Raw genomic sequence first — 22,299 nt, 5'->3', positions numbered from 1 at the left:
TGGCTGGGAACTCCTCGTGATCCTCCTGCCTCAGCCTCCTGAACCCAGAGTAATTTTTTTTAAGAACCAGAAGCTAAGAGCACCAACTGTGAGTGTTGCTTGAAATTAAATTTGAGGCCTCATGCACACTCAGAGTGCATTCCTCCTGCCTCACTCAGCCTCCACGAAGTTTTACCCCTAGCCCCAAGAACCAACATTTGAAATACCCATCATGTGACAGATTTGGAGCTAAGAGAATTTTACCTATTATTTAATTTCCATAGCAATCATGAGTGATAGGTATCTCCATCTCTATTCTACAGCTCAGGAACTGAGGCTCTACTAAATTTAAGCATTGTGCCCAGGGTGCCCTGGATTCAAGCCCAGACAATACCCAGGTTTCCTGCTGTACCATGTTTCACCTGCTGTGGCTCCTAGTAGGCCCTTGGGAGGCTTACAGTGAAGGTCACTGACAAAACAGAGCTGTGTATAGCTTGCTCAAGAGCAAGGGCTTGTTTGGCTTTCTAAACTCTTCATTTCTTCCTCCAAAAGTAGAAAACTCTTAACCCTACTATTTTGTATAATTAGAATGTACAAATTTTTTTAAAAAATAGTACTGTATACATATGTATTTTATTTTATTTTTAAAATAGCAAACTCTTTCCCCTTTGGGTAAGGAATAGCCTTCATTTCTAAGGCTTGAAACTCCATGCTGAAGCAGTGTGGATTCACATGCCCAGCTCCAAGTGTCTGTGCCCTCTCAGAGCCAATTTCCTCACAGCCATGGGATCAGCTGTCCTGCTTATTGGTTTGGCATTTTGTCAGGTTATGAGCAGAAGGACAGGGCAGAGCTGCACACCCCCATCTCTTCCAGCCAGCTGGTTCCTTGGTCTTTTCCCTGGATACTAAAACAAACAGGCTGTGTGCTCTGGCTCCCTGCTCAAACCAAGGGGGGGGGGGGCACAAAAATATCCCAGCTATGTGAACAATCAGAGGAATATCTGGCAGCACATTTGATCTTTTGTAATTTTATTTACACTTTATCCTTCAGCCAAAGTCAGTGCCTCTAGGCAACCAGAAGCCCTCATACCCTAAGCCTTAATGATCAACTGGGTACAGCCTTGGTGAGGGGTACCCAACCCCTTTGCTGGTTCTGTTCCAAATGGGTCCCCAGTGACACTAACTGCACCTCCTCAGAAGGAGGCAGATGTGGAATTTTTCACCAGTGTTCCAAGGCCTCTTCATCATTTCCTCTTCCCTCCCAGAGAAAGAGACAGGAAGTTACTTGGATGGGGTCAGAGCAAGTCAGTGACACTTGGGTTTGGAACGTGCTGCTTAGGTCACCACTTTATCCTTCAGCACCACAGTTCATAATTAAAAAAATAAAACTACCTAGGGACTTTCATCTGGAAAGAGAAGAAGGGGATGTGAAGATGGCACATGACACAAAAAATAACAATGGGAATAACCTGATCCTTTTTGATTCACACTCTGACTCTTTCTGTACCCACATAAAAGGACTGTATGTTCATAAAAGTTTGAAAAATACAGGGTTAAACAAAGTTAAACAGATTAAGTTACTGCAGGACTAAGAACCTTTAATGTGCTCATGCACACTCTGAAGGGTTTATAATGAAAAGTGTTTCTTAAACATAATGAACAACCTTTGTGAAGTGCTGCTTTAGGGTGAGCCCATAGGATCCTGAAAAGAGAAGTAAGGCCCCAAAGAAGCTTTCACTATAGTCTTCAGTTACTATCTTCAAAACTGTAGTAGTATATCTGACAAAGTTGTAGTTCTCCATTCTCCTGTCTCTACTTCAGTGAGGGCTGATGGTATTTTTCCACCTGCTGGTCAAAGCTTTTGGAAGAGAACCCTGCCTGGAAAAAGTTCACTGGAGTCAGAAGGTATTTTAGTGCCAGGCTCCTGAACTCAGTAAGAAGCGGGGCAGCCTTGCTGCTGTGAGATGGGGGAGAATCATGGCTTATCCAATCACTCTGGTCCCCTGTGGCTGCTGGGCCATTATTGTCTTCCCTAGGTATGAAGGGTGGATCTAAGCCAATTTCCTCCCTGGGTTTTGGAGAGATAAATTTCTCATCTGGAGTCTTTAACTGCACTGAAAATCCCAAGGGGGCAGTCAACACAGTCACCATCTTCTGGGATTCACAAAAAGGAGCTGCCTTGTCCCATTCTTGGCTGCAGAGGTCTGGGAAAAACTGCTTCTTGACCCTCAAAGAATGGGGGGGATGTTGCTTCTCAAAGTCCCTTGGCCAGGGAGAAAGGTTTTCTTTCTTGGTCTTTTTAGAGTCCCTGTCAGCTTGCGATTGATCAGTGTTTTCCTCAGGGGTTTCAAACACAACACCCTGGATTCTTGGCCTCTTTAGCTTCCTTTCTAACAGCCAGAGAAAGCTTGGTTTTCTAGAGGAGGAACTCATGTATTGCTGCACAGAGTCCGGAATCAGGGGCATAGAGAGCCTGGGACTCAGGCTGTCCTTAAAGTAGTCTCCACAGGGCTGTCGACTGACAATGGGCAGGACCTGACAAGGCTTCAGTGCTGCAACAAATGTACGAAGCTCAGAGTAGGAGGAATGGTCAGAGTAAGGGATAATATGGATATCAGGGTGAGAAGTGTGAATTTTTCGGCTTGTGGGAAGAATAGCAATGGTAGGGTGGGACTGGTTCCAATGCAGCATGGAGGAACGGCAGATCTCTGTATGGTCCACAGCATGGATGCGGCCAGCCTTCTCTTCCACTGTGAAGACATCTGCCAGGCCCAGCAGCTGCACTAACTCCAGACGCCGGGGACTCAATACCACCCAGGTCCGAAACTCTAGGGCCAGTTGCTCCAGCAATGACTCCTTTCCTAGACTATAGAGTCCTAAATAATGTTAAAAGGATTAGGAAAAGTAAAAGGAGAGAATGAAGCTATTGGAGAATCCTAATAAATCAACCAAATGTTTAACAAATAAAAAAAAATTCATGGGGAAAACCAGGGAATCAAATCAGGGAGGAAGTGGCATTAGAGCTGAGATAAAATGGAAAATGGAGGACAGAAGCAAACACAATCTACTCATTCATTCAGTTCAACAAGAGAAAGCATCTACCAAGTGTGAGGAACTGCAAAAACTAACAAACTATAAAAAGGTCTCGATCTTCCAGGAATGCCATCTGGACCCAGAAACAATGCAATCAAGAACAATAATAGAGATATACATAGAGTGTTAGGAGGGCACAGAAGAGTAGCTAATAGCCTATGGAATTAGAGAGTTTCTGAAAAATGACAGCTGAACTAAGTCTAAGAATGGGTTAGGATTAATCTGGCAAGGAAAGGTTATGCCAGAAAACATTTTAAGAGGAATCATTCAATGTTACTAAAGTGAAAAAAAGAATTGGTAAGTAGTGATACTAAAGAGGTAAGCCAACATCATTAATTAGCAGTCCTGCATGTATTGGTAGAGAGCTGGGACTTAATTCTGAATGGCCTGAAGCAGGAATATGGCAAATTCTAATCAGAAGAATAATATGACCAGAGCAGGACTTTAGGAGAAAACACAAACAGTAGCAACATTTTCTGATTACCTGGATGAGAAAAAACTTGAATCAATTGGAAGGCCCAAATAGTATTCATATAGAAAGAAATAGAAACGTAAATTTGGGCAATGGTTATGGAAATAGATATGGGAGATATTATTTAATAATTGTTCTCAGATTTTTTCTGATGTCTCTATCAAATCCATAACAAGGTTGTGAACTACTTAAAAGAACATATATTTGTTAGACATCAACTTCATTCTTGATGGTTCAAATTTTCATTTTGGGGCACAAACGTACTTGATTTTCTTCCCTTTACATATTCCTAGTTTTTTCCTCTCCCTAGGCATACAGTAGGGATTTATACACTTGCAAAATAATCAGGCTCTACCACAGCACCCTCCTACGTACTTCTATGGAAAATTCCTAAATAAAAATTTTAAGAAAAGCTAGGACAGATGTTTCTTTACGAGCAGTCAAGCAATCCTGAGGGTAGGGAATATTTCTCAATTTGATAGTCACCTGGAAGGTCTATAATTTTTTCAATATTTCTTTAACCTCATTTGAAACTCCTTTAAGGGTTGCGAATGTCCTTTTAATATATTCATAATCATGGCAGATCTTTTGCCTTTTGTGGACTTAGAATTTTGGAAATAACCAAAAAGTCATTTAGAATTATATCCATTAGGGGCTGGGGATGTGGCTCAAGCGGTAGCACGCTCGCCTGGCACGCGCGCGGCCCGGGTTCGATCCTCAGCACCACATATAAAACAAAGATGTTGTGTCCGCCGAAAACTAAAAAAAATAAATATTAAAAAATTCTCTCTCTCTCTGCCCCCCTCTCTCACTCTCTCTTTAAAAAAAAAATTATATCCATTAAACCTTCTAAAGCAAAGATTGATTTTCATAAACTATCTTCCAAAAGGCAGCTCTAATTGAGTCCCCAAAATGTGTTATATCACTAGAATCACTAGAAATAGCAGTTGTTTTTTCAGTGAACCTAATTAAAGCATAACCCTCACTTAAATATCTATGTTCTGATAAATTTCATTCATTCAAATAGCAAATATTTATCAAATGCCTCAGTGGTAAGCATGGAATATATAAGTCCTATCTTCATTGAACTTACATTCTAGCAGGGAGACACAGAAAATAGAAACTAAATACAATAAAGATATACATTATGAAATATATTATAAGGCAATGAGTGCAATATTGTCCCTCTTCTACTTAAAACCCTTCAACAGCTCTTTGTTAAGTTTAGGATCAAATTCAAAATGGTGCTAGGTATGGTGGTGCAAGCCTGTAATCCCAAGACTTGGAGGTTAAGGCAAGAGGATTGCAATTCAAGGCCAGCCTCAGCAACTTAGTGAGACTATGTCTCAGAATAAAAAAATAAATAAAAAGTACTGGGGATATAGATTAGTTAGAGCTTCCCTGGGTTCAATCCACAGTACCAAAAAACCCACAAAGTCCAAAATGACAAAGCAGCCCTCTATCCCCTCCCACCTTTCCAGCATCCTTGCCCACCCAGTGTCTGTCGTGTTAGCTACTGCTTCTTTGTTCCACAAATACACAATTTCTTCCCATTTCCATCCATGTTCTCAAGGAGTTTAGGTGTGTGTGTATGTATGCACTGGGAGAAGTGGGGGATAGGCAATAAATAATAAGCAATAACATATTAAAATGCAGGGTATATTGGGAAGTAATGAATAGTATAAAAAATTAAAAAAGAAGTTGAATTTATCTAGGGAATCAGGAGTTAGAAATGTGAGAGTAACAATGGAGGGCAGGTTTAACTTCAATAAGGAGGTCAGAATAGGGTTCATAGAGAAGGTGAGAGCTGCTTGTGAAAGATTTGAGAACACTCAAAGAACCTAGATTCACTAGCTATAGGTGAAAAAAAAAAAAAAGGAAAGGAAACAACTCACCAATCTTTACGTTATGTTGTGGGTACTTTCGAATGAGCCGGATAATCTGTTGGGCAGCTTCTTGTCGAGAAGGAAGAACCAATGCTGGGTTGCAATTAGTATTGTCTAGGTATAAAGTATGGATCTGTTTCCCCAATGTCAGGGCTGGCTCCTTCAGCATGGATGGCGTATATCGAAAATCACCTGGAAGAGAATATATGGAGGGCAGAAGGTCAGAGACAAAAGAATAGAAGAAAACTCTCCCCCGCCTCCAACAACAGATTGGTTGTTGATTTGTGGAAAAACTAGGATGTGTCCTGGCACTGAACAATATATGCATTACAGCTTCTTTGTGGAAATGTCTCCACCCTGCTCCCATTTATACCAGGTTGAGCCCAGGGTTGCTTAACCACTGAGCAACATCCCAGGCTTTCTTTTTTTTTTTTTTTTTTTTAATGTTTTGAGACAGATTCTCACTAAGTTGCTAAGATTGGTCTTCAACTTGCAATCTTCCTGCCTCTGCCTCCCAAATTGCTGGGATAACCGGCCTGCACCACTGTGCCCTGCCCTGCTCCTGTTTTTTAATTATATAATCTTCACAAGGATTGAACTGTCAGAGAGTGGGCAATCAGATGAGAAGGGGTCACTGCTTATAAGTGATGAAGCCAGAAGCCCTCCAGACTTCTACTGTGAGTTAAAGTTACTCAAGAAAAGTAGTATCTCAGCTGGAATGTGAGCAGGATCCCTTCGGAGACCCACCTGTATAAAGGATGGTTCCAAAGTATCCTTCAAAGAGAAACATGACAGAGCCAGGGCAGTGATTGGCATCGATGAGGGTTACAGTCATGGTCTCTCTTCCAGTTTCATCTAGAGGCAATACATGGCTCTCACCAACCTCCAAGGTTCGGATCCACTGCTTAGACACCTGAGGAAAGAGTTGGGTCATCCCAGTAACCACAGACTCCCCTCCTGGAAGTTTCCCTTACATGGATCAAAGAAAGGTGACCAATCCTGAGCCACCATGGAGTAAAAATTGTAAAGAGGCTTCCCAAGCAATCCCCTCTTCTACTTCCCACTCCCCATCCCACCCTTTGTATAGCTTTAAGAGTTTGAAAACAGTCTAGATAGTGATTCTCAAACTTTCTCTAGAGCATACTAATCCTTTGGGGACAATTGTTAAAAAAAAAAAAAAAAAAAAAAAAGAAAGAAAGAAAAGAAAAAGAAAAAAAGAAATCTTGCCAGATTTTTCAGGATCTCCACAAGCCATAGCTGCTGAATCAGATGGGACAAATGGGGGCTGAAGAGTTTGTATATTCATGTTACTTGGAGTCTTTTTTGGGGAAAGGGGACAGGTACTGGGGATTGAACCCAGAGGCACTTTTATCACTGAGCCATATCCCCAGCTGTTTTTATTTTTTGAGATAGGGTCTCACTAAGTTGAGGCCTAGCTAAACTGCTGAGGCTGACCTAGAACTTGTGATCCTCCTGCCTAGGCCACCACACCGGACTAGGTGGATTATTCATTTGTTTTTGGGTGCTAGGAATCAAACCCAGGGCCTTGGCAAGCGCTCTACAGAGAAACCACATCTCTAGCCCAGATGGATTCTTAAGGCAAGTTTGGGAGATACTAGCCTAGCTTATGTGAAAGAAATAATTCCTTTGGCTGAACTGACCTACTTAAAGCTAAAACATCTCAACATCTCCAGTCGTTCTGTTGAAAGCCGCACTCCTAACGATACATTTTGGGTTCAAACAATTCCTGCGTTCGTAAAAATTAGTTCTCTTGGCCGCCACTTTGTGACTCCAAGGTTGTGACAGATCAAGTCCCCACCCAGATGCCTGGACCAGCTCTTAAAGAGGATTACTCCAGCTCCCATACCTGTAGGTGACGGTGCAAGAGGTGGGCGGTGATGGGGGAGCAGTAGAGGGGTCGGGCCCAAGTGCTAGACAGGCCTACTGTGTGGTCCGAGTGCATATGGGACAAGAAGAAGAGCCGAGCAGTACTAGCCCGGCGCAGGCTCCAAAAGTCCACAGCAATGGGCGTGTGGGGAATCAGGACCCCGTTCATGGTGGAGAGGATGGGCTCTACTGGAGCAGGGCTCCTGCGTGAGGATTCCACAGCGGCGCCCCGGTGGAAGACATGCCGGGGCAAGAACAAGGCCGGAGGCCCTAAGGGAAAGCCTACCCAAAGGAGGAATAAGTTATTAGAATGAGCAAAAAGGAAGTGACAGTGTTCGTGGGAGTCGGGGAGAAAGCCCACATCGCGGAAGTTGCTCTCTTGAGTGCCACTCCCACCCGAGCGCGGGATCCGAGGCCCAGCCGGCACTCAAAGCGCGCGCTGCTGGGAGGAGACAGGCCCAAGTAGCCGATTTCCGATTGCCAGTCGCAGCTCCACTAGGAGCCGCGCGGCTGCGCCAGGAGGTGACAGGTTGGGGGAAGGGCACCTTAAGGTCGGGTTCGGCGCTCACAGCGAGAACTCAGTGAGGACTCTTGGGGAGAGGGCGGGACTTCCGCCAAAAGCGTGATTGGGTCTCTCCGTGACGGCAAAGGCGCGGAGGCAGAAGAAAGGCTGGAACCGGAGAGGGAGGGATCTGCGGCCGGTAGGCGGCGGGGATGGAAATTCCGTGCAGGCCTCGAGGTAGCTGGAGAGGTCTGTGGGCGGGGCGAACAGCCTGCGGGGCTGGGGTTGGGCCTGAAGGCCTAGGTTGGGGCTCGCCCTGGACGGGTGGGGGTTGTAGCCTGAGTGTCGGAGAGAATGGGTCCCAGCTCTGGGGAAGCTCCTAAGGCTGGGGCGAGATGTCGTCTTAAATAGTGGTTTTTGTTGTTGGGTTTTGTTTTTGTTTTTGTTTTGCACTGACCCAAATTTTCTTTGCTCAGGATCCCACATCAAGACTAAGAGTTTCTTAGGTACCGCGGGAACTGCCCCGTGAACGTGTTCGAGAAGATGCCGTATCTTGGCTCCGAGGACGTGGTGAAGGAACTGAAGAAGGCTCTGTGTAACCCTCACATTCAGGCTGATAGGCTGCGCTACCGGAATGTCATCCAGCGAGTGATTAGGTATCACCCAACTGCCTCAGCCTGCCAATCCTCCGCACTCCCCTTGCCCCACCTTGCAGTCCCCTTCAGGGATCGCCACCCCCAGCCACTCTGAAAGAGTAGAGGAACTTTCATACAAGGCTGTTTTACCACTTCATCTTCATGCTTCTTCTCCAGATTGCCACCTCATTCTCCTTTTTGGGAAATCCTTTACTCAGCGAAATCCCTTCATAATACGGACTGAACACATTACTGTTGACTCTCTGATATTTCTAGTATGGAGATCATTTATAGCTTCAGACCCACATATACCACTGCCTGCTTGGCATTTCCACCTGGATAGTTCTTCAAAGGTATTCCCAAAATAGCACCAGCGTTCTTCCCTCCTTCCCAAACCTGTTCTTCTACTATCGTGTTGATGAATGTCACCAGCCAGTCTAATAAGCATGTCAGTCAACCTTGATGACACCTGATTCTTCACTTTGCATGTCAGGTGGTCTGAATAATTCTAAATACCCACTTCTGTTTTGATTGAGGCCTTCATTACCAAAGCCATTGTAGTTTACAATACACTGGTCACCTTGCTAGCTCGTTTATTTTTATTTATTTTGTTTTTTGTGGTACAGGGGATTGAAACTAGGAACACTTTTTCACTGAACCACATTCCCTGCCCTTTTTATTTTTTATTATGAGATGGGGTCTAAGTTGCTTCAGAGCTTGTTAAATTGCTGAGGCTGTCTTTGAACTTGCCATCCTCCTATCTCAACCTTCCAAGTTGCTGAGCTGCTCATTTTAGTTAGAATTTTTCCACTATATAAATCTGAGTACATAACTCTTGCCTACAGCTGTCATTCACAGTCTTTAGTATGCACAAAGGTCCTGTGGGGTGCTTTTATGTTTGTTTTTTTTTTTAAGGAAGTCCAGCAGTTGATTCTAATTTTAGTAGGATGGGATGGAACCCTAACTAACATCTCTCCTGATGCCAGTAGTTTGATTCCACAGTTTAATAATCATCTACAGAATAAAGTACAAACTTACTACTGCCCAAGGAAACTCTACTAATGCAACTGCCTGTAGACTCTCAGAAGAATGTTCTCTTTTTGTTCACATCTATATGTCTCGCAGCATGTATCATTAACTAGAATATCTGTCTGATGAATTTCCTGATCATTTGGCTGAGACATTACTTCTGTGGAGAAACATTTTCTGACTTCCTGGTAGTGTTAGACCTCTGGGTCCCCTCTGTACTTTGTACATGACTTCTGTTTAAATACTTGTCTATTGTACTGTAATGGTATTCTTGTCTGGTTCTTTAGTTGATTTTGAGTTCCTTGAGGTTTGAGACTTCACCTTCTTCAAGATTATGACCCCAGAGCATAAACTTGGAATATAAAAGCTGTTTCATTGGAATGTACTAGGGATTCAACAAATGTTGAACAGTTAGAACAACAGTGTTTATTGCATTCCTACATTGTGAAATATTGTGTGATATAATAGACAAAGTAGACCTGGTTGCATCCCTCTGAAAGATCATAATCTAATTGGATAACCAGAAAATGGAAAAGTAAAACTTCCTCTGTTGTAAGTTGGGGATTTTGTAATTTACTTCTTCCTGCTATGTATCTTGATTTCAGGCACATAACTCAGGGCTTGGACATGTCTGGTGTTTTCATGGAAATGGTAAAAGCCAGTGCCACTGTAGATATTGTTCAAAAGAAGTTGGTTTATCTATACATGTGCACATATGCACCCCTGAAACCAGATCTGGCTCTCCTGGCCATCAATACACTGTGCAAAGACTGCTCGGACCCCAATCCAATGGTGCGAGGGCTGGCACTACGAAGTATGTGTAGCCTCAGGTGAGCAAACTCTTCCCTGCCTGGTCCTCAGAGGCTGATGAGTTCAGAAAGCAATGGGGCACATTTTTTGTTGGTTTGTTTTTGTGATGCTGGGGATCAAACCCAGGGCCTCACACATACTAGGCAAAGTGCTTTACTACAGAGTTACAACACCAGCCTATGGGTCAGGTATTTAATGAGAACAATTTATTTGAGCTCTTAAGTACTAGGGAAAATACTGCTATACCCTTAACTCAGATTTTCAGCCATCGTTGACTTAATAAATTGTATCATGTGGTCTTATTAAAGGAGGTTTTTTTGGGGGGTACCAAAGATTGAACCCAAAGGCACTTAATCACTGAGACATATCTCTAGCCCTTTTTATTTGTATCAGGGTCTCACTAAGTTGTTTAGGGTCTTCCTAAGTTGCTGAGGCTGGCTTTGAACTTGTAGTCCTCCTGCTTCAGCCTCCCGAGCTGCTGGGATTACAGGCATGCACCACCACACTAGGCTTAAAGATTTTTAATTCTCACTCTTGGTAACAGCCCTCAGTTTGGACTGAAAAGTTAAATAACTACTACTATGAGGATTTTTACTGCCCTTGTAGCATTATTCTAAATGAAAAGTAAAATTATGGCATTTTAAGTTTGGGATAGGTTTTCTCTAGTTGTTTGTGATATGACAGATGCATACTCTGACACCTACTAAACCCTCTGTTAAGTGAAGAGGGACCTAATTATTTCAGGATCTGGTTGACTCTAGGATTTGTCGTTTAGGATGCCTGGTGTGCAGGAATATATCCAACAGCCTATTCTCAATGGTCTGCGGGATAAAGCTTCATATGTCCGGAGGGTGGCAGTCCTTGGCTGTGCCAAGATGCATAATCTTCATGGAGACTCTGAAGTTGGTAAGTTCACAATATTCCACCATGATCAATATTTATTCATGCTTCTGTTATGTGTATGACTTTATAAAAGATTATATAGCCTCAGTAGAAAATAATGTAGTTCCACTTCTGTGCATGTCTCTTAGTAGGATTCAGGGCTAGGTAGTTTCTGATATTAGGGAACTCATTTTTGAGGGCCCAAGTAAGAACTTTGCTTTAGTTACTTAGAACAATTTGGAGATGGAAGTTTTTTTGCTTTACACATTTTTTTTTCTTTTTTTTAACTCCTTTTTTCACTACTTTTATCTTTCTCCCTCTCAGTCTGCTTACATTTTACTGCCTTTGTCATTTTTTATAGCAGAGAAGTTCAGCTTTATCTTCCTGGAGCTATTACTCTGGCCCTCTTCCTATAACTCTGAAGCTTTTCTTCTTTATCTGAGATCTTTGTTCTTTTTTATAGATGGTGCCCTGGTAAATGAATTATACAGTTTGCTGCGTGACCAGGATCCAATTGTGGTTGTGAACTGCCTGAGGTCTCTAGAGGAAATTCTGAAACAGGAAGGAGGTGTTGTCATTAATAAGCCCATCGCCCACCATCTTTTAAATAGGTTTGGATGCCTCTGTGCTCTTTTTATTATGAGGTCTGCATCCTGATAGAATGTTGTTGATGTATTAAATTAAGGAGAAATCTTGCCAGGCATGGTGGTGCATACCTGTAATCCCAGTGACTCAGGAAGCCGAGGCAGGAGGATCATACCCTATCTCAAAATAAAAATAAAAAGGCCTGGAGATGTGACTCAGTGGTTAAGTACCTGTGGGTTCAATCTCTGGTACCAAAAAAAAAAAAAAAAAAGTCTTGAACAACTTTTATAGGGTAGAAAAGAAAGGAGAGTTAACCATGATTATTATCTTCCTCACATTTCTTTTATTTGCCTTAATTTCTCTGACTGATATGTAAAATCATAAAAATATCCTGTGGGAATAATACATTCTTTCTTCCTGTACAGTCATTATGTCCCCAAACTAAGCCTTAATTATATCTTAAAATTTAGGGAATCTGGCCAAGTATGGTGGGGCAGACCTAAAATCCCAGTGGCTTGGGAGGCTGAGACAAGAGAATCCAAAGTTCAAAGCCAGCTTCAGCAAAACCAAGGTGCTAAGCAACTCAGTGAGACCCTGTCTCTAAATAAAATGCAAGATAGGGCTGGGGATGTGGCTCAGCGGGAGAGTGCCACAGTTCAATCCTGGTACCCCCCCAGAAAAAAAAATTAGGGAATCTGGCCAATGTGTAGTGACACATGCCGTAATCCCAGCTATACAGGAGTCCAAGGCAGGAGAATCATAAGTTCGAGGCCAGCCTTGGCAAATTAGCAAGATCCTGTCTCAAAAATAAAAGGGGCTGGGATGTAGCTCAGTGGTAAAGTGGTTGTTTAGAATTCACAAGGCATCAGATTCAATCCTCTTTACTGCCGGAAGGAAGGGAGGGAAGGAGGAAAGATAGATATGAATCTACTGTATACTGATTGTGGGATTAGTTAGGTGAGTGTGAATTTGTACCATCAAATTATCTTAGAATTTTCAGTCTATTTTGCATAAATTTAAAGAACATGTGAAAAGAATGATTTGATTATGGCTTACCCCATTTTTAAGAATTCTCCCCATGTTATGATGAACATAGCAGTAGCATGGAGATGGTCCTAATTTTGCTGTAAAAATAATGCTTTTTTTTTTTCTTTGTTGAATAGAATGTCAAAACTGGATCAGTGGGGCCAGGCTGAAGTATTGAACTTTCTGCTCCGATACCAGCCCCGCAGTGAGGAGGAACTATTTGACATTCTCAATCTGTTGGACAGCTTTCTCAAGAGCAGCAGCCCAGGAGTGGTGATGGGAGCCACCAAACTCTTTCTAATTTTGGCAAAAAAGTTTCCCCACGTACAAACTGATGTGCTTGTGCGAGTCAAGGGACCTTTACTAGCTGCCTGTTCTTCAGAGAGCCGAGAGCTCTGTTTTGCTGCCCTCTGTCATGTGCGTCAGATCTTGCATAGTTTGCCAGGTCACTTTAGCAGCCACTACAAAAAGTTTTTTTGCTCCTACTCGGAGCCCCACTATATCAAACTACAGAAGGTAGAGGTGCTATGTGAACTGGTAAATGATGAGAATGTGCAGCAGGTGCTAGAGGAGCTTCGAGGGTACTGCACTGATGTGTCTGCTGACTTTGCACAGGCTGCCATCTTTGCCATAGGTAGGTATCTGCTGCTTTTCCTTCTTGGAGAAAGAGCCTAGATCAGCCAGCTTGAAAGCTGTAGTTAGAGGAACCATAGAGGATAAAAGAGAACGAATCTTGCTTCAGAGACAAAGTAACACACACTATGGAATTGGGTCAATGATTACAAGCAAGGGGGAAAGGAGACTTTTTTTTTTTTTGGTTAAGACTGGTGTTGTCATGTCTTCCAGGCTAAAAAATACAGGTAACTCAAACTATAATACTTAATTTTTTTAAAATAATTTTTTAGTTGTCAATGGACCTTAATTTTATTTATTTATAGTCAGTGCTGAAAATTGAACCCAGTGCCTCACACATACTAGGCAAGTGCTCTATCACTGAGCCACAACTCCAGCCCCTGTGATACTTAATTTATATTGCCTTTTGTGTCTTCTATCCAAAATGCTTTCCTGTACTTCATCTTTTTTTTTTTTTTTTTTGGTACTGGGGATTGAACCCAAGGTGCTCTACCACTGAGCTATATCCCCAGCCCTTCGTTAATTTATTTATTTTGAGACAGGATCTCACTAGGTTGCTTGGGTTAGCTTCAAACTTGTGATTCTTCTGCCTCAACCTCCCAAGTCACTGGGATTGTAGGCATGCACCACCAAGCTTGGCTTAACTTCATTTTAAAGATGAAGAAATGTGGATATAAGATTATTACATTGTCTCTGGGCATGGTGGCTCACACCTGTAATTCCAACAGTTTTGGAGGCTGAGGCAGGAGGATTGCAAGTTCAAAGCCAGCCTTGGCAACTTAGTGAGGCCCTGAGCAACTTAGACCCTGTCTCAAAATAAAAAATAAAAAAGGCTGGGGATGTATCTTAATGGTTAAGTGCCCCCTGGATTCAGTCCCTGGTACACATAAAAAAATTATTTTCTATATATATAATTTACTTATATTGCATATACATATATTTTTTTTCTTATATTGCCAAAAGTTCCTATAGTACCTGAACTAGAATTGGAACCCAGCTATTCTAACTCAAAGTCCTGTGTCAGTTCACCAGTCATTTATTGACCTATAATTATAATACTGAATGCAGGCTAACACAGAATAATTCCTTGATTTTAGAGACTTTGGAATTTAAAAGGCTAGAGAGGGAAAAAAAAAAAAAAGCAGCTGAAGAACTGTTTTAGAATGCTTCAAGTGGAGAAGGGGGAAAACCCTCATATTTGGAATAAAGTATGGTTATTAGAGGCGGAGAAGAGGGGCAAAGAACAGAGTAGAAATCCTCACAATTAAGAGATTGCCATCAAGTGTCCACAGTGGAAATATTCATGGATTGATGCACTGCAACAAAAATGGTGCTCCTATCTAGCTCATAAATATTTTGTTACTGTGTTTTTAACCTTGTTCTGTGGGAAACTTTTTGTCCATGAACTTTTAGTTATCTAGTGGTCAGTGAAATGGATTGGATTCTTTTTTTACCCAAGTTTCTTTTATAGAAAACTCAGAGTCTTATTTTATCAAGTAAGGAGTGATTGTTTGTTTGTTTGATTGTTTGCTTCTGGATGTCTTTAACTAATGGAAAATAATTTTAGAATGACATGCTACTATTAGATGTAATAGTAACATTTTTATCTATGTTTTCTTCCTCTGTAGGTGGAATTGCCAGGACTTACACAGATCAGTGTGTGCAGATTCTAACAGAGTTGCTGGGGCTTCGTCAAGAACACATAACTACAGGTAATGGCTACCTTTCTAAAATTTTTTTAAGGAGCTGGCCTATTGTAATTTCCTCCCAAATATTTTTGTTGTTGTTGTTGAATGAATAATATAGAATTTTGAACTTTTCCTTGCATCATCTGTTGTTATCAGAGAAGCTTAGGATCTGTAGATATAATAGGGTGGAGGCTTAAGGCTGTCATGAGTCACCTGGTGAGGCCCTAATAGATATATTATAGATAGGGAAGATATCTTATCATTTCCCTATCATTACTTTTTTTTTTTTGCTACATTGCAGTGTACTCTAGTCAATTGTTTCTAAGACTAGGACAAGGGTGAAGCAAGCAAGTTGCCTAGGATGCAAAATTTAGGTGAGCGCTCACTCTTAGGTTCATGCAAATGTCAGCCCTTCATGTTTCTTAAATTTTGCACGTTAGCATCTCTCTTGCCTCACACAGTCTCAGTCCTGGTGACTTTATTTTATTGTCTTTAGAGTATCATTCAACAGCAACAGTACCCATGTTTGCATGCAGCTTTACATTTTACATAGTGCTTTTCCATATATTAGTTCATTTATCTCCATGTCAATTTAATAATATTAACATTCATGCAAGAAAATATTGTTCAGGTAATCAGTGATCCCTCCAGAATCTTTTTTCTCAGAAATCTAGTCCAAATATATAACTTCTTAAGATTCTTTCCTGTGTGGAGGCTCTAATGCTGTGCTCTTGTATCCTGGGCTATGTTGTAGTGGTGGTGCAGACGTTCCGAGACCTGGTTTGGTTGTGCCCTCAGTGTACCGAAGCAGTGTGTCAGGCCCTGCCTGGCTGTGAGGAGAACATCCAAGATAGTGAGGTAGAATATAATTTTCCTTTACTTCTTGGCATAGAGGGAATGCTTAGGACTTGCTCTTCTAAAATGTAATCTAATTATTCTTTCTACCCTGTTTCTGTTGTGGAAATCTTAGGATTGATTTCACCTCAGATTCTCTTTTGGATGTCAATGACATATAAATTATAAAAACAGGATTTATGTATGGCTTTTATTACAAATCCTATATATAAGGGAGGGCTGTGAGGTACTAGGGATTGAACCCAGGAGTGCTCTACCACTGAGTTACATCCCCAGCCCTTTATTTAGGTAATTTTTAATAATTTGAGATAAGGTCTCACTAGATTGCTGAGGCTGGCCTCAGACTTGCCATCCTCCTGCTTCAGCCCCTGAAGTAGCTGGAATTACAGGAGTGTGCCACACTGTTCAGTGTATACATTCTTTGATATTGCTGTTCTCTTTAACAATTTTGAGTCAGATTTTTAGACTATGGAGATTTCAGTTGGAATCAGAATCAATCATTTGCGGAATCTTTAAAAAATTTGGATGTCACCCAAGGTCTGCTGAATTAAATGTTCAGGGGTTCAAGGCTGAGGTTGTAGCTCAGTGGTAGAGCACTTGCCTAGCGTGTATGAGGCAGTGGGTTCAATTCTCAGCACTACATAAAAATAAAATAAAGGTATTGTGTCCACCTACAATTAAAAAATAAATATTAAAAAAATGTTCAGGGATCTGTCTACCTATGGACCTGCACACTGCAGTGTGTACTTTAGGTTAATAACCACTTTCATGAAACATTGAAAAATTATTTCAGTAGCTTCCACTGAAACATTAAACCCCAAATTGGGCCAAAGGCCCCAAAGATGAAGAAACCTTATTTATTGCTTAATCAGCATAAGTTATGAAAGTTTGGGGTTTTCTCCTGTGCATTAGAATTTCATTCTTATTTGTTGTAGAGAGTTCAGTAGGAGAGACCAGTACAGTGCAAGTTGAAATAAATAAAAGATTACCTTTTTTCTGCAGGCATCAGGGAAAAAGCAAAGCCAATGATTGTTCACTATCTTCTGTTTGGGAGAACCAAGTGTTGAGCACCTGTTCTTATCCTTCCGTTCCTAGGGAAAGCAAGCACTTATTTGGCTACTTGGTGTTCATGGGGAAAGAATCCCCAATGCTCCTTACATATTAGAGGACTTTGTAGAGAATGTGAAGTCAGAGACATTTCCTGCTGTTAAGATGGAGCTACTCACTGCACTCGTGCGCCTTTTCCTCTCTCGCCCTGCTGAATGCCAGGACATGCTGGGACGTCTGTTATATTACTGCATTGGTAGGTTTTTTAGAAGGAAATAGTACTTGCCATGGCCCATGTTAGAAATTCTCACAGCTTTCTTTGTTTGTTGAGTCACATCTGGGACCTGAAAAGAAAATGTTAATGCTTTTTTAGGGTTTTCTCTCTCCATTTTTCTCTCCTACTATGGTTGGCACAAGGGTAAGAGGAGAGTGTTTTGTTTTTAATTAACTCTTTTGTTTGATTTCAGAGGAAGAAAAGGATATGGCTGTACGGGATCGAGGTCTCTTCTACTATCGCCTCCTCTTAGTTGGGATTGATGAAGTTAAGCGTATCCTGTGCAGTCCTAAATCTGACCCTTCTCTCGGACTTTTGGAGGATCAGGCAGAAAGACCTGTGAATAGTTGGGCTTCTGACTTCAACACTCTGGTGCCAGTGTATGGCAAAGCCCGCTGGGCAACTATCTCTAAATGTGTAGGGGCAGAGCATGGTGGTTCAGAGCGTTCTCACACAGCATCCTTTACTGTATCAGGTAAAGATGGTTCTTTCCTTATATCTTGTTATGAAAAATCTTTAACTTTTGTAATGACTGGTAGGAAAGTAGAGTACGCTAGCTAAATACCAGACTATTACCTGAATTCGACACCTTTGAGCAAGAAAAGAACTCATTATTGTTTATTTAAGACAGTCACGGTGTATACTTTTGGGAATGTAAATTTAAAATGTAGCTCCTACAGATTCATAAATCTCTTACACAAACTTTCTGACTCTTTTAGGACACCTGATTTCTGAAGAGAACAAGGGGAGAGTACAAGAAGCCCCTGATTCTGAAACTCTCATGTTGGTCCCCAATTGCCAGCTTACCGCTGAGTATTTTGAGAAAACTTGGCTTAGCCTTGAAGTTGCTCACCAGCAGGTGCTGCCTTGGCAGGGAGAAGTCCATCCTGACACCCTCCAGATGGCTCTACAAGTAGTGAACATTCAGTCCATTGCAATGAGTAGGGCTGGGTCTCAACCATGGAAAGCCTACCTCTGTGCTCAGGATGATACTGGCTGTCTATTCTTAACAGAATTGCTGTTGGAGTCTGAGAACTCAGAAATGCAAATCTCTGTGAAACAAAGTGAGGCAAGAACTGAGACACTGAACAGTTTTATGTCTGTATTAGAAACTGTAATTGGAACAATTGGAGATATAAAATCATAAGAGATCGTTGCTGCTTGGCCTCAGTGCAATGAATAGCTATCAGAGTTCCTTTGTTTTCCTTATTTTAGCTGCTTATGGGTCCAGATAATATTAGAAGCAAAGGAGAGTTGGAAATAAAAAAATCAGGATTCTTGTGGGTGGGGTTCACCCCCACCCCCCCATACCAGGGAACCCACATCCCCAGCCCTTTTTTATTTTTTATTTTAAGACGGCATCTCACTAAGTTGCTTAAGGCCTGGCTTACCTCAGACTTGTGATCCTCCTTTCTCAGCCTCCTAAGTCACTGGGATTACAGGCATGTGCCATAATGCCTAGCTGTTCTCATATTTCTAATCCAAAAGTCCAAAGTCCTTTGTGTACTATCTAAAGTACCTCTTTAGTGTCATGTATCACCATTCCCAAACATACCCTCTCTGACAAACACAAACCACTTTCAGTTTCCTGAATGTTCTTATGTCTGTGCCTTAACACCTGCTTTTATTTCCTGCCTAGAATGTTTCCTCACCCTTGTATCTTCTTTAATTAACACCCACTGTGTCTTTCAGTATTTAGCTGAGTTACAGCCCTTTCACGAAGTATTCCATGACCCTCACAGCCTACATTTTGTTCAGGCTGTCAGAGTGGCCAGTGCATACCTCTAGCACTGCTACCGTAACTTATCTCTTGTCCTCACTTTTTATTTTATTCATACCAATTACATCTTGTACATTGAGACCACTAATACAAAAAACAGTTCTAATAAATAATGGTAAAATATAAATAAGACTAAACTATCCAGTAAGGGGAAAATGAAAATATTGGTTAAGGCCAATTGGGTTGGGATGGTGAAATACACAAATGTTTAGGCTAAAAGGGTCGACAGACATAGTGTGTCTCAGCTGTGACTCTATAGATGTCTAGGCAGTCATAGTGAAAGGAAACATATAATTGTCATCAAAGAGTTAGAAATTTTCCATTTTTAATTTCAAAGAGAAATTTATAGTTTCATTTAGATTGGCACAAAGCCATATATATATGTGTTTGTGTGTATATATATATCTGTATATATAGGACCCTATAGGAAATTAGTAAAACTTTTCTCATGACTTTTTTTTGCAGAAGGGGTACTGGGGATTGAACCCAGGGGCACTTACTTTTCCACTGAGCTAAATCTCTAGTCCTTTTTAAAAAAAAAAAAAATTAATATTTTTTAGTTATCAACAGACCTTTATTTTATTTATTTATATGTGGTGCTGGAGATTGAACCTAGTGCCTCACACATGCTAGGCAATTGCTCTACCACTGGGCCATAACCCAACCACCCCCCACCTTTTAAAAAATATTTATTTTTTTAGTTGTAGTTGGATACAGTATCTTTATTTTACTTATTTATTTTTATGTGGTGCTGAGGATTGAACCCTGGGTCTCACACGTGCGAGGCAAGCGATCTACCACTGAGCCACAACCCCAGCACCCCCAAACCCCTTTTTGAAATTTTGAGACAGGGTCTCACAAGTTGCTGAGGCTGGCCTTAAACTTGTAATATCCTACTTCAGCCACCTGAATTACTGGGATTATAGGAGTGTGCCACTGCTCCCAGCTATGTTTTCTTATTGGGTTCTTCAATAAAATCAGAGAGTATAACTTGAACATGGAGTTTAATTAAGGAGTATCTTCAAGGACTTCATATAACATTGCCCAAGTATGTGGTCTTCATCATCCACCTTAATTCCAAGACTTCTACACCTAGATTTATAAACTCCGTGTGCTTCGGATAAATTTTTGCTTGTCACTTTTCTGAACTATGTGTTCTTCACAGGAGTACATAATAGTATTGAATTTTCTAGTAAGAGCCTGAACTTTTTAAGTTGTTTATTAAAGGGTCTTCTCGCCCCACTGGACAATTTATGAACAGTGGATGTCTTTCCTTCTGTGTTCATGGTGCCTGCCACATAATATTACTCCATAAACAGTAATTGACTGTAAGTAATTAAGATTCCAATAGTGTTTTGAGATTGCTGCTTTATTATATTGTATCAATTGTAGAGAAAATAATGGAATTTCATCTAGACCTGGATTTCTTAAAAGTGGCAGTTTTGACATTTGGGGAAGGATAATTTGCTATGGAAGGATAATTTGTTTCCTGTGCACTATAAGATAATTGTTGGCAGAAACTCTGGGCTTCTACGTAATGGATATCAGTAGACATTGTGTTGTGACAACTAAAAATATCTCCAGACATTTCTAAAGGACCTTGGGCGAGGGGCAACCCCTAGTTTCAATAATTAGCGAAGGGCTGGGGTTGTGGCTCAGTGGTAGTGTACTCGTCTGGAATGTGTGAAGCACTGGGTTCTATCCTCAGCATCGAATATAAATAAATAAGTAAAAAGGCATCTAAAACTAAAAATATATATATATACTTAAAAAATTAATGAAGAATTGATTTTTTTCTGTAGCTTGTTTTTTTTCCATTTTTCTTTTTTAGTTTTTTTAAAACTGGTACATACATATTTACATTGTATGTATTTATGATATCATGTGGTGTGTAGTTTGGTTTTAATAATTTATAAACAATATGACCAAAGTTCAAGTATCCTGTCAAGTTAATTCTTAAATGTTTCTTGCCCTTAGGAACTGTATTTATCATCTGCATACATGTGGATTTTTGTGGTTTTGCTGTTTAAAAACCCACTAAAGTACTAGGGATTAGACCCAGGGGTACCTTACTACTGAGTGATATCCCAGCTCCTTTGTATTTTTTGAGACAGGGTCTCCCGAAAGTGCTTAAGACTTTGCTAAATTGCTGAGACTGGCATTGAACTTGCGATCCTCCTGCCTCAGTTCCTATCAGTGGGATTACAGGCACACACCATCACACCCAGCTCATACGTCTAATTTGATAGTGTGATGTAAGTGGATGCTTATCTTTTTTAAAAAATATTTTTTAGTTGTAGTTGGACATAATACCTTTATTTTATTTATTTTTATGTGGTGCTGAGGATCGAACCCAGTGCCTCACACATGCTAGGTGAGCACTCTACCGCTGAGCCACAACCCCAGCCCCCTTGATGCTTATCTTTAAAAGTCTTTGAGGGTAGTTGATACTGTGTTCTGAGAATAATTGTCTTCTAATGTTAGCCTAAGTTAACGAGTAATCAGTATGTAACTTATATAATGAGTGCCCAGGAAGACATGGTGTGGAACATGGCAGAGGCAGTCACTTCATGGTTACTGATCATAATTTTATAGTTGTGGACCAATGATTGTAATATGTCTCCATTCTCCCTCTTTTTGAATGGGAGTTCTATTAGAATTATTGTGTCCCTTTCTCAGATATTGGGTGGTTAGGGGACTTGTTTTTTATAGGTTTCCATGCTGAGAAGAACTGCATCCTAGGATTCATCCACATATACATTTGGTGCAAATGACAAGATCCTGGACTTCTATCCAGGATAATATAATAAGAAAAAGTTTTTCCAGGAGGGATATAAATTGTTCTGGCCAGAGGGAGGCAAGAGAAACAAGTAATAATACCAAATTCTGGCTTCACAATTTTTCAGTAATAATTAGGAGCACAATAGTAAGACTTCAGGGGTGAAAGTCTGTGGGTTGAGGGGAAAGGATAGTTTGGAAGGGTGCCACACTGAAGGCCCAAAGTGAAGTAAACAAAGGATGAAAAGTTATTCCACACTGCCCATTAAAGCCTGTCCCGTTTCTATAGCCTTACAACATTGCTTATATGAAATAATGCAAAGGCATGAAGATTAGGTTCCAGAGATGGCATTTTCCATAAGTGTATCAACAGTGAAATGAGGAGTTTGAGGTAAAATAAGTCAATTAGACTAACATTCCCTTTTTTTTTGTAATAGACTTTGTAATCTAATTCATGA

The 22,299-nt window shown here is 41.0% G+C and overlaps 2 protein-coding genes across 4 annotated transcripts; one reads left to right on the top strand and one right to left on the bottom strand.

Moving 5' to 3' along the window:
* Positions 1 to 796: 796 nt before the first annotated feature.
* On the bottom strand, positions 797 to 7,723 carry Dclre1b (DNA cross-link repair 1B). Its single transcript, XM_026394154.2, has 4 exons — positions 7,298 to 7,723; positions 6,178 to 6,343; positions 5,440 to 5,622; positions 797 to 2,855 (listed from the first exon to the last, which is right to left on the bottom strand). The coding sequence occupies exons 1-4, from the start codon at positions 7,484 to 7,486 to the stop codon at positions 1,792 to 1,794; spliced, it is 1,602 nt and encodes a 533-aa protein (XP_026249939.1). The 5' UTR covers positions 7,487 to 7,723; the 3' UTR covers positions 797 to 1,791.
* Positions 7,724 to 7,838: 115 nt separating this feature from the next.
* Ap4b1 (adaptor related protein complex 4 subunit beta 1) lies at positions 7,839 to 20,854 on the top strand. 3 transcript variants are annotated; one of them, XM_026394107.2, is made up of 11 exons: positions 7,839 to 8,056; positions 8,296 to 8,475; positions 10,089 to 10,313; positions 11,069 to 11,199; positions 11,639 to 11,786; positions 12,924 to 13,420; positions 15,048 to 15,131; positions 15,862 to 15,965; positions 17,058 to 17,265; positions 17,477 to 17,758; positions 18,003 to 20,854. In XM_026394107.2, the coding sequence occupies exons 2-11, from the start codon at positions 8,363 to 8,365 to the stop codon at positions 18,428 to 18,430; spliced, it is 2,220 nt and encodes a 739-aa protein (XP_026249892.2). In that variant the 5' UTR covers positions 7,839 to 8,056; positions 8,296 to 8,362; the 3' UTR covers positions 18,431 to 20,854. The 3 variants fall into 3 exon arrangements, with proteins under 3 accessions (XP_026249892.2, XP_077647446.1, XP_026249894.2); XM_077791320.1 differs by having other exon boundaries at positions 7,839 to 8,068; XM_026394109.2 differs by lacking the exon at positions 7,839 to 8,056 and adding an exon at positions 8,080 to 8,122.
* Positions 20,855 to 22,299: the final 1,445 nt, after the last annotated feature.

This window comes from Urocitellus parryii, chromosome 11 (assembly GCF_045843805.1).
Source record: "Urocitellus parryii isolate mUroPar1 chromosome 11, mUroPar1.hap1, whole genome shotgun sequence".
Lineage (NCBI taxonomy): Eukaryota > Metazoa > Chordata > Mammalia > Rodentia > Sciuridae > Urocitellus > Urocitellus parryii.
This window is presented reverse-complemented; position numbering and strand designations above follow the sequence as displayed.

What these genes read in the sequence shown, in the direction of transcription:
- Dclre1b (XM_026394154.2), bottom strand. Translation starts at nt 7,486, where the DNA reads ATGAACGGGGTCCTGATTCCCCACACGCCCATTGCTGTGGACTTTTGG. An exon ending in TCTTGCACCGTCACCTACAG is followed by an intron (nt 6,344 to 7,297) that starts GTATGGGAGCTG and finishes CTCTTTCCTCAG; the next exon opens with GTGTCTAAGCAGTGGATCCG. An exon ending in TGGAACCATCCTTTATACAG is followed by an intron (nt 5,623 to 6,177) that starts GTGGGTCTCCGA and finishes ATTCTCTTCCAG; the next exon opens with GTGATTTTCGATATACGCCA.
- Ap4b1 (XM_026394107.2), top strand. Translation starts at nt 8,363, where the DNA reads ATGCCGTATCTTGGCTCCGAGGACGTGGTGAAGGAACTGAAGAAGGCT. An exon ending in TCAAGAACACATAACTACAG is followed by an intron (nt 15,132 to 15,861) that starts GTAATGGCTACC and finishes GCTATGTTGTAG; the next exon opens with TGGTGGTGCAGACGTTCCGA. An exon ending in AGAACATCCAAGATAGTGAG is followed by an intron (nt 15,966 to 17,057) that starts GTAGAATATAAT and finishes TTCCGTTCCTAG; the next exon opens with GGAAAGCAAGCACTTATTTG.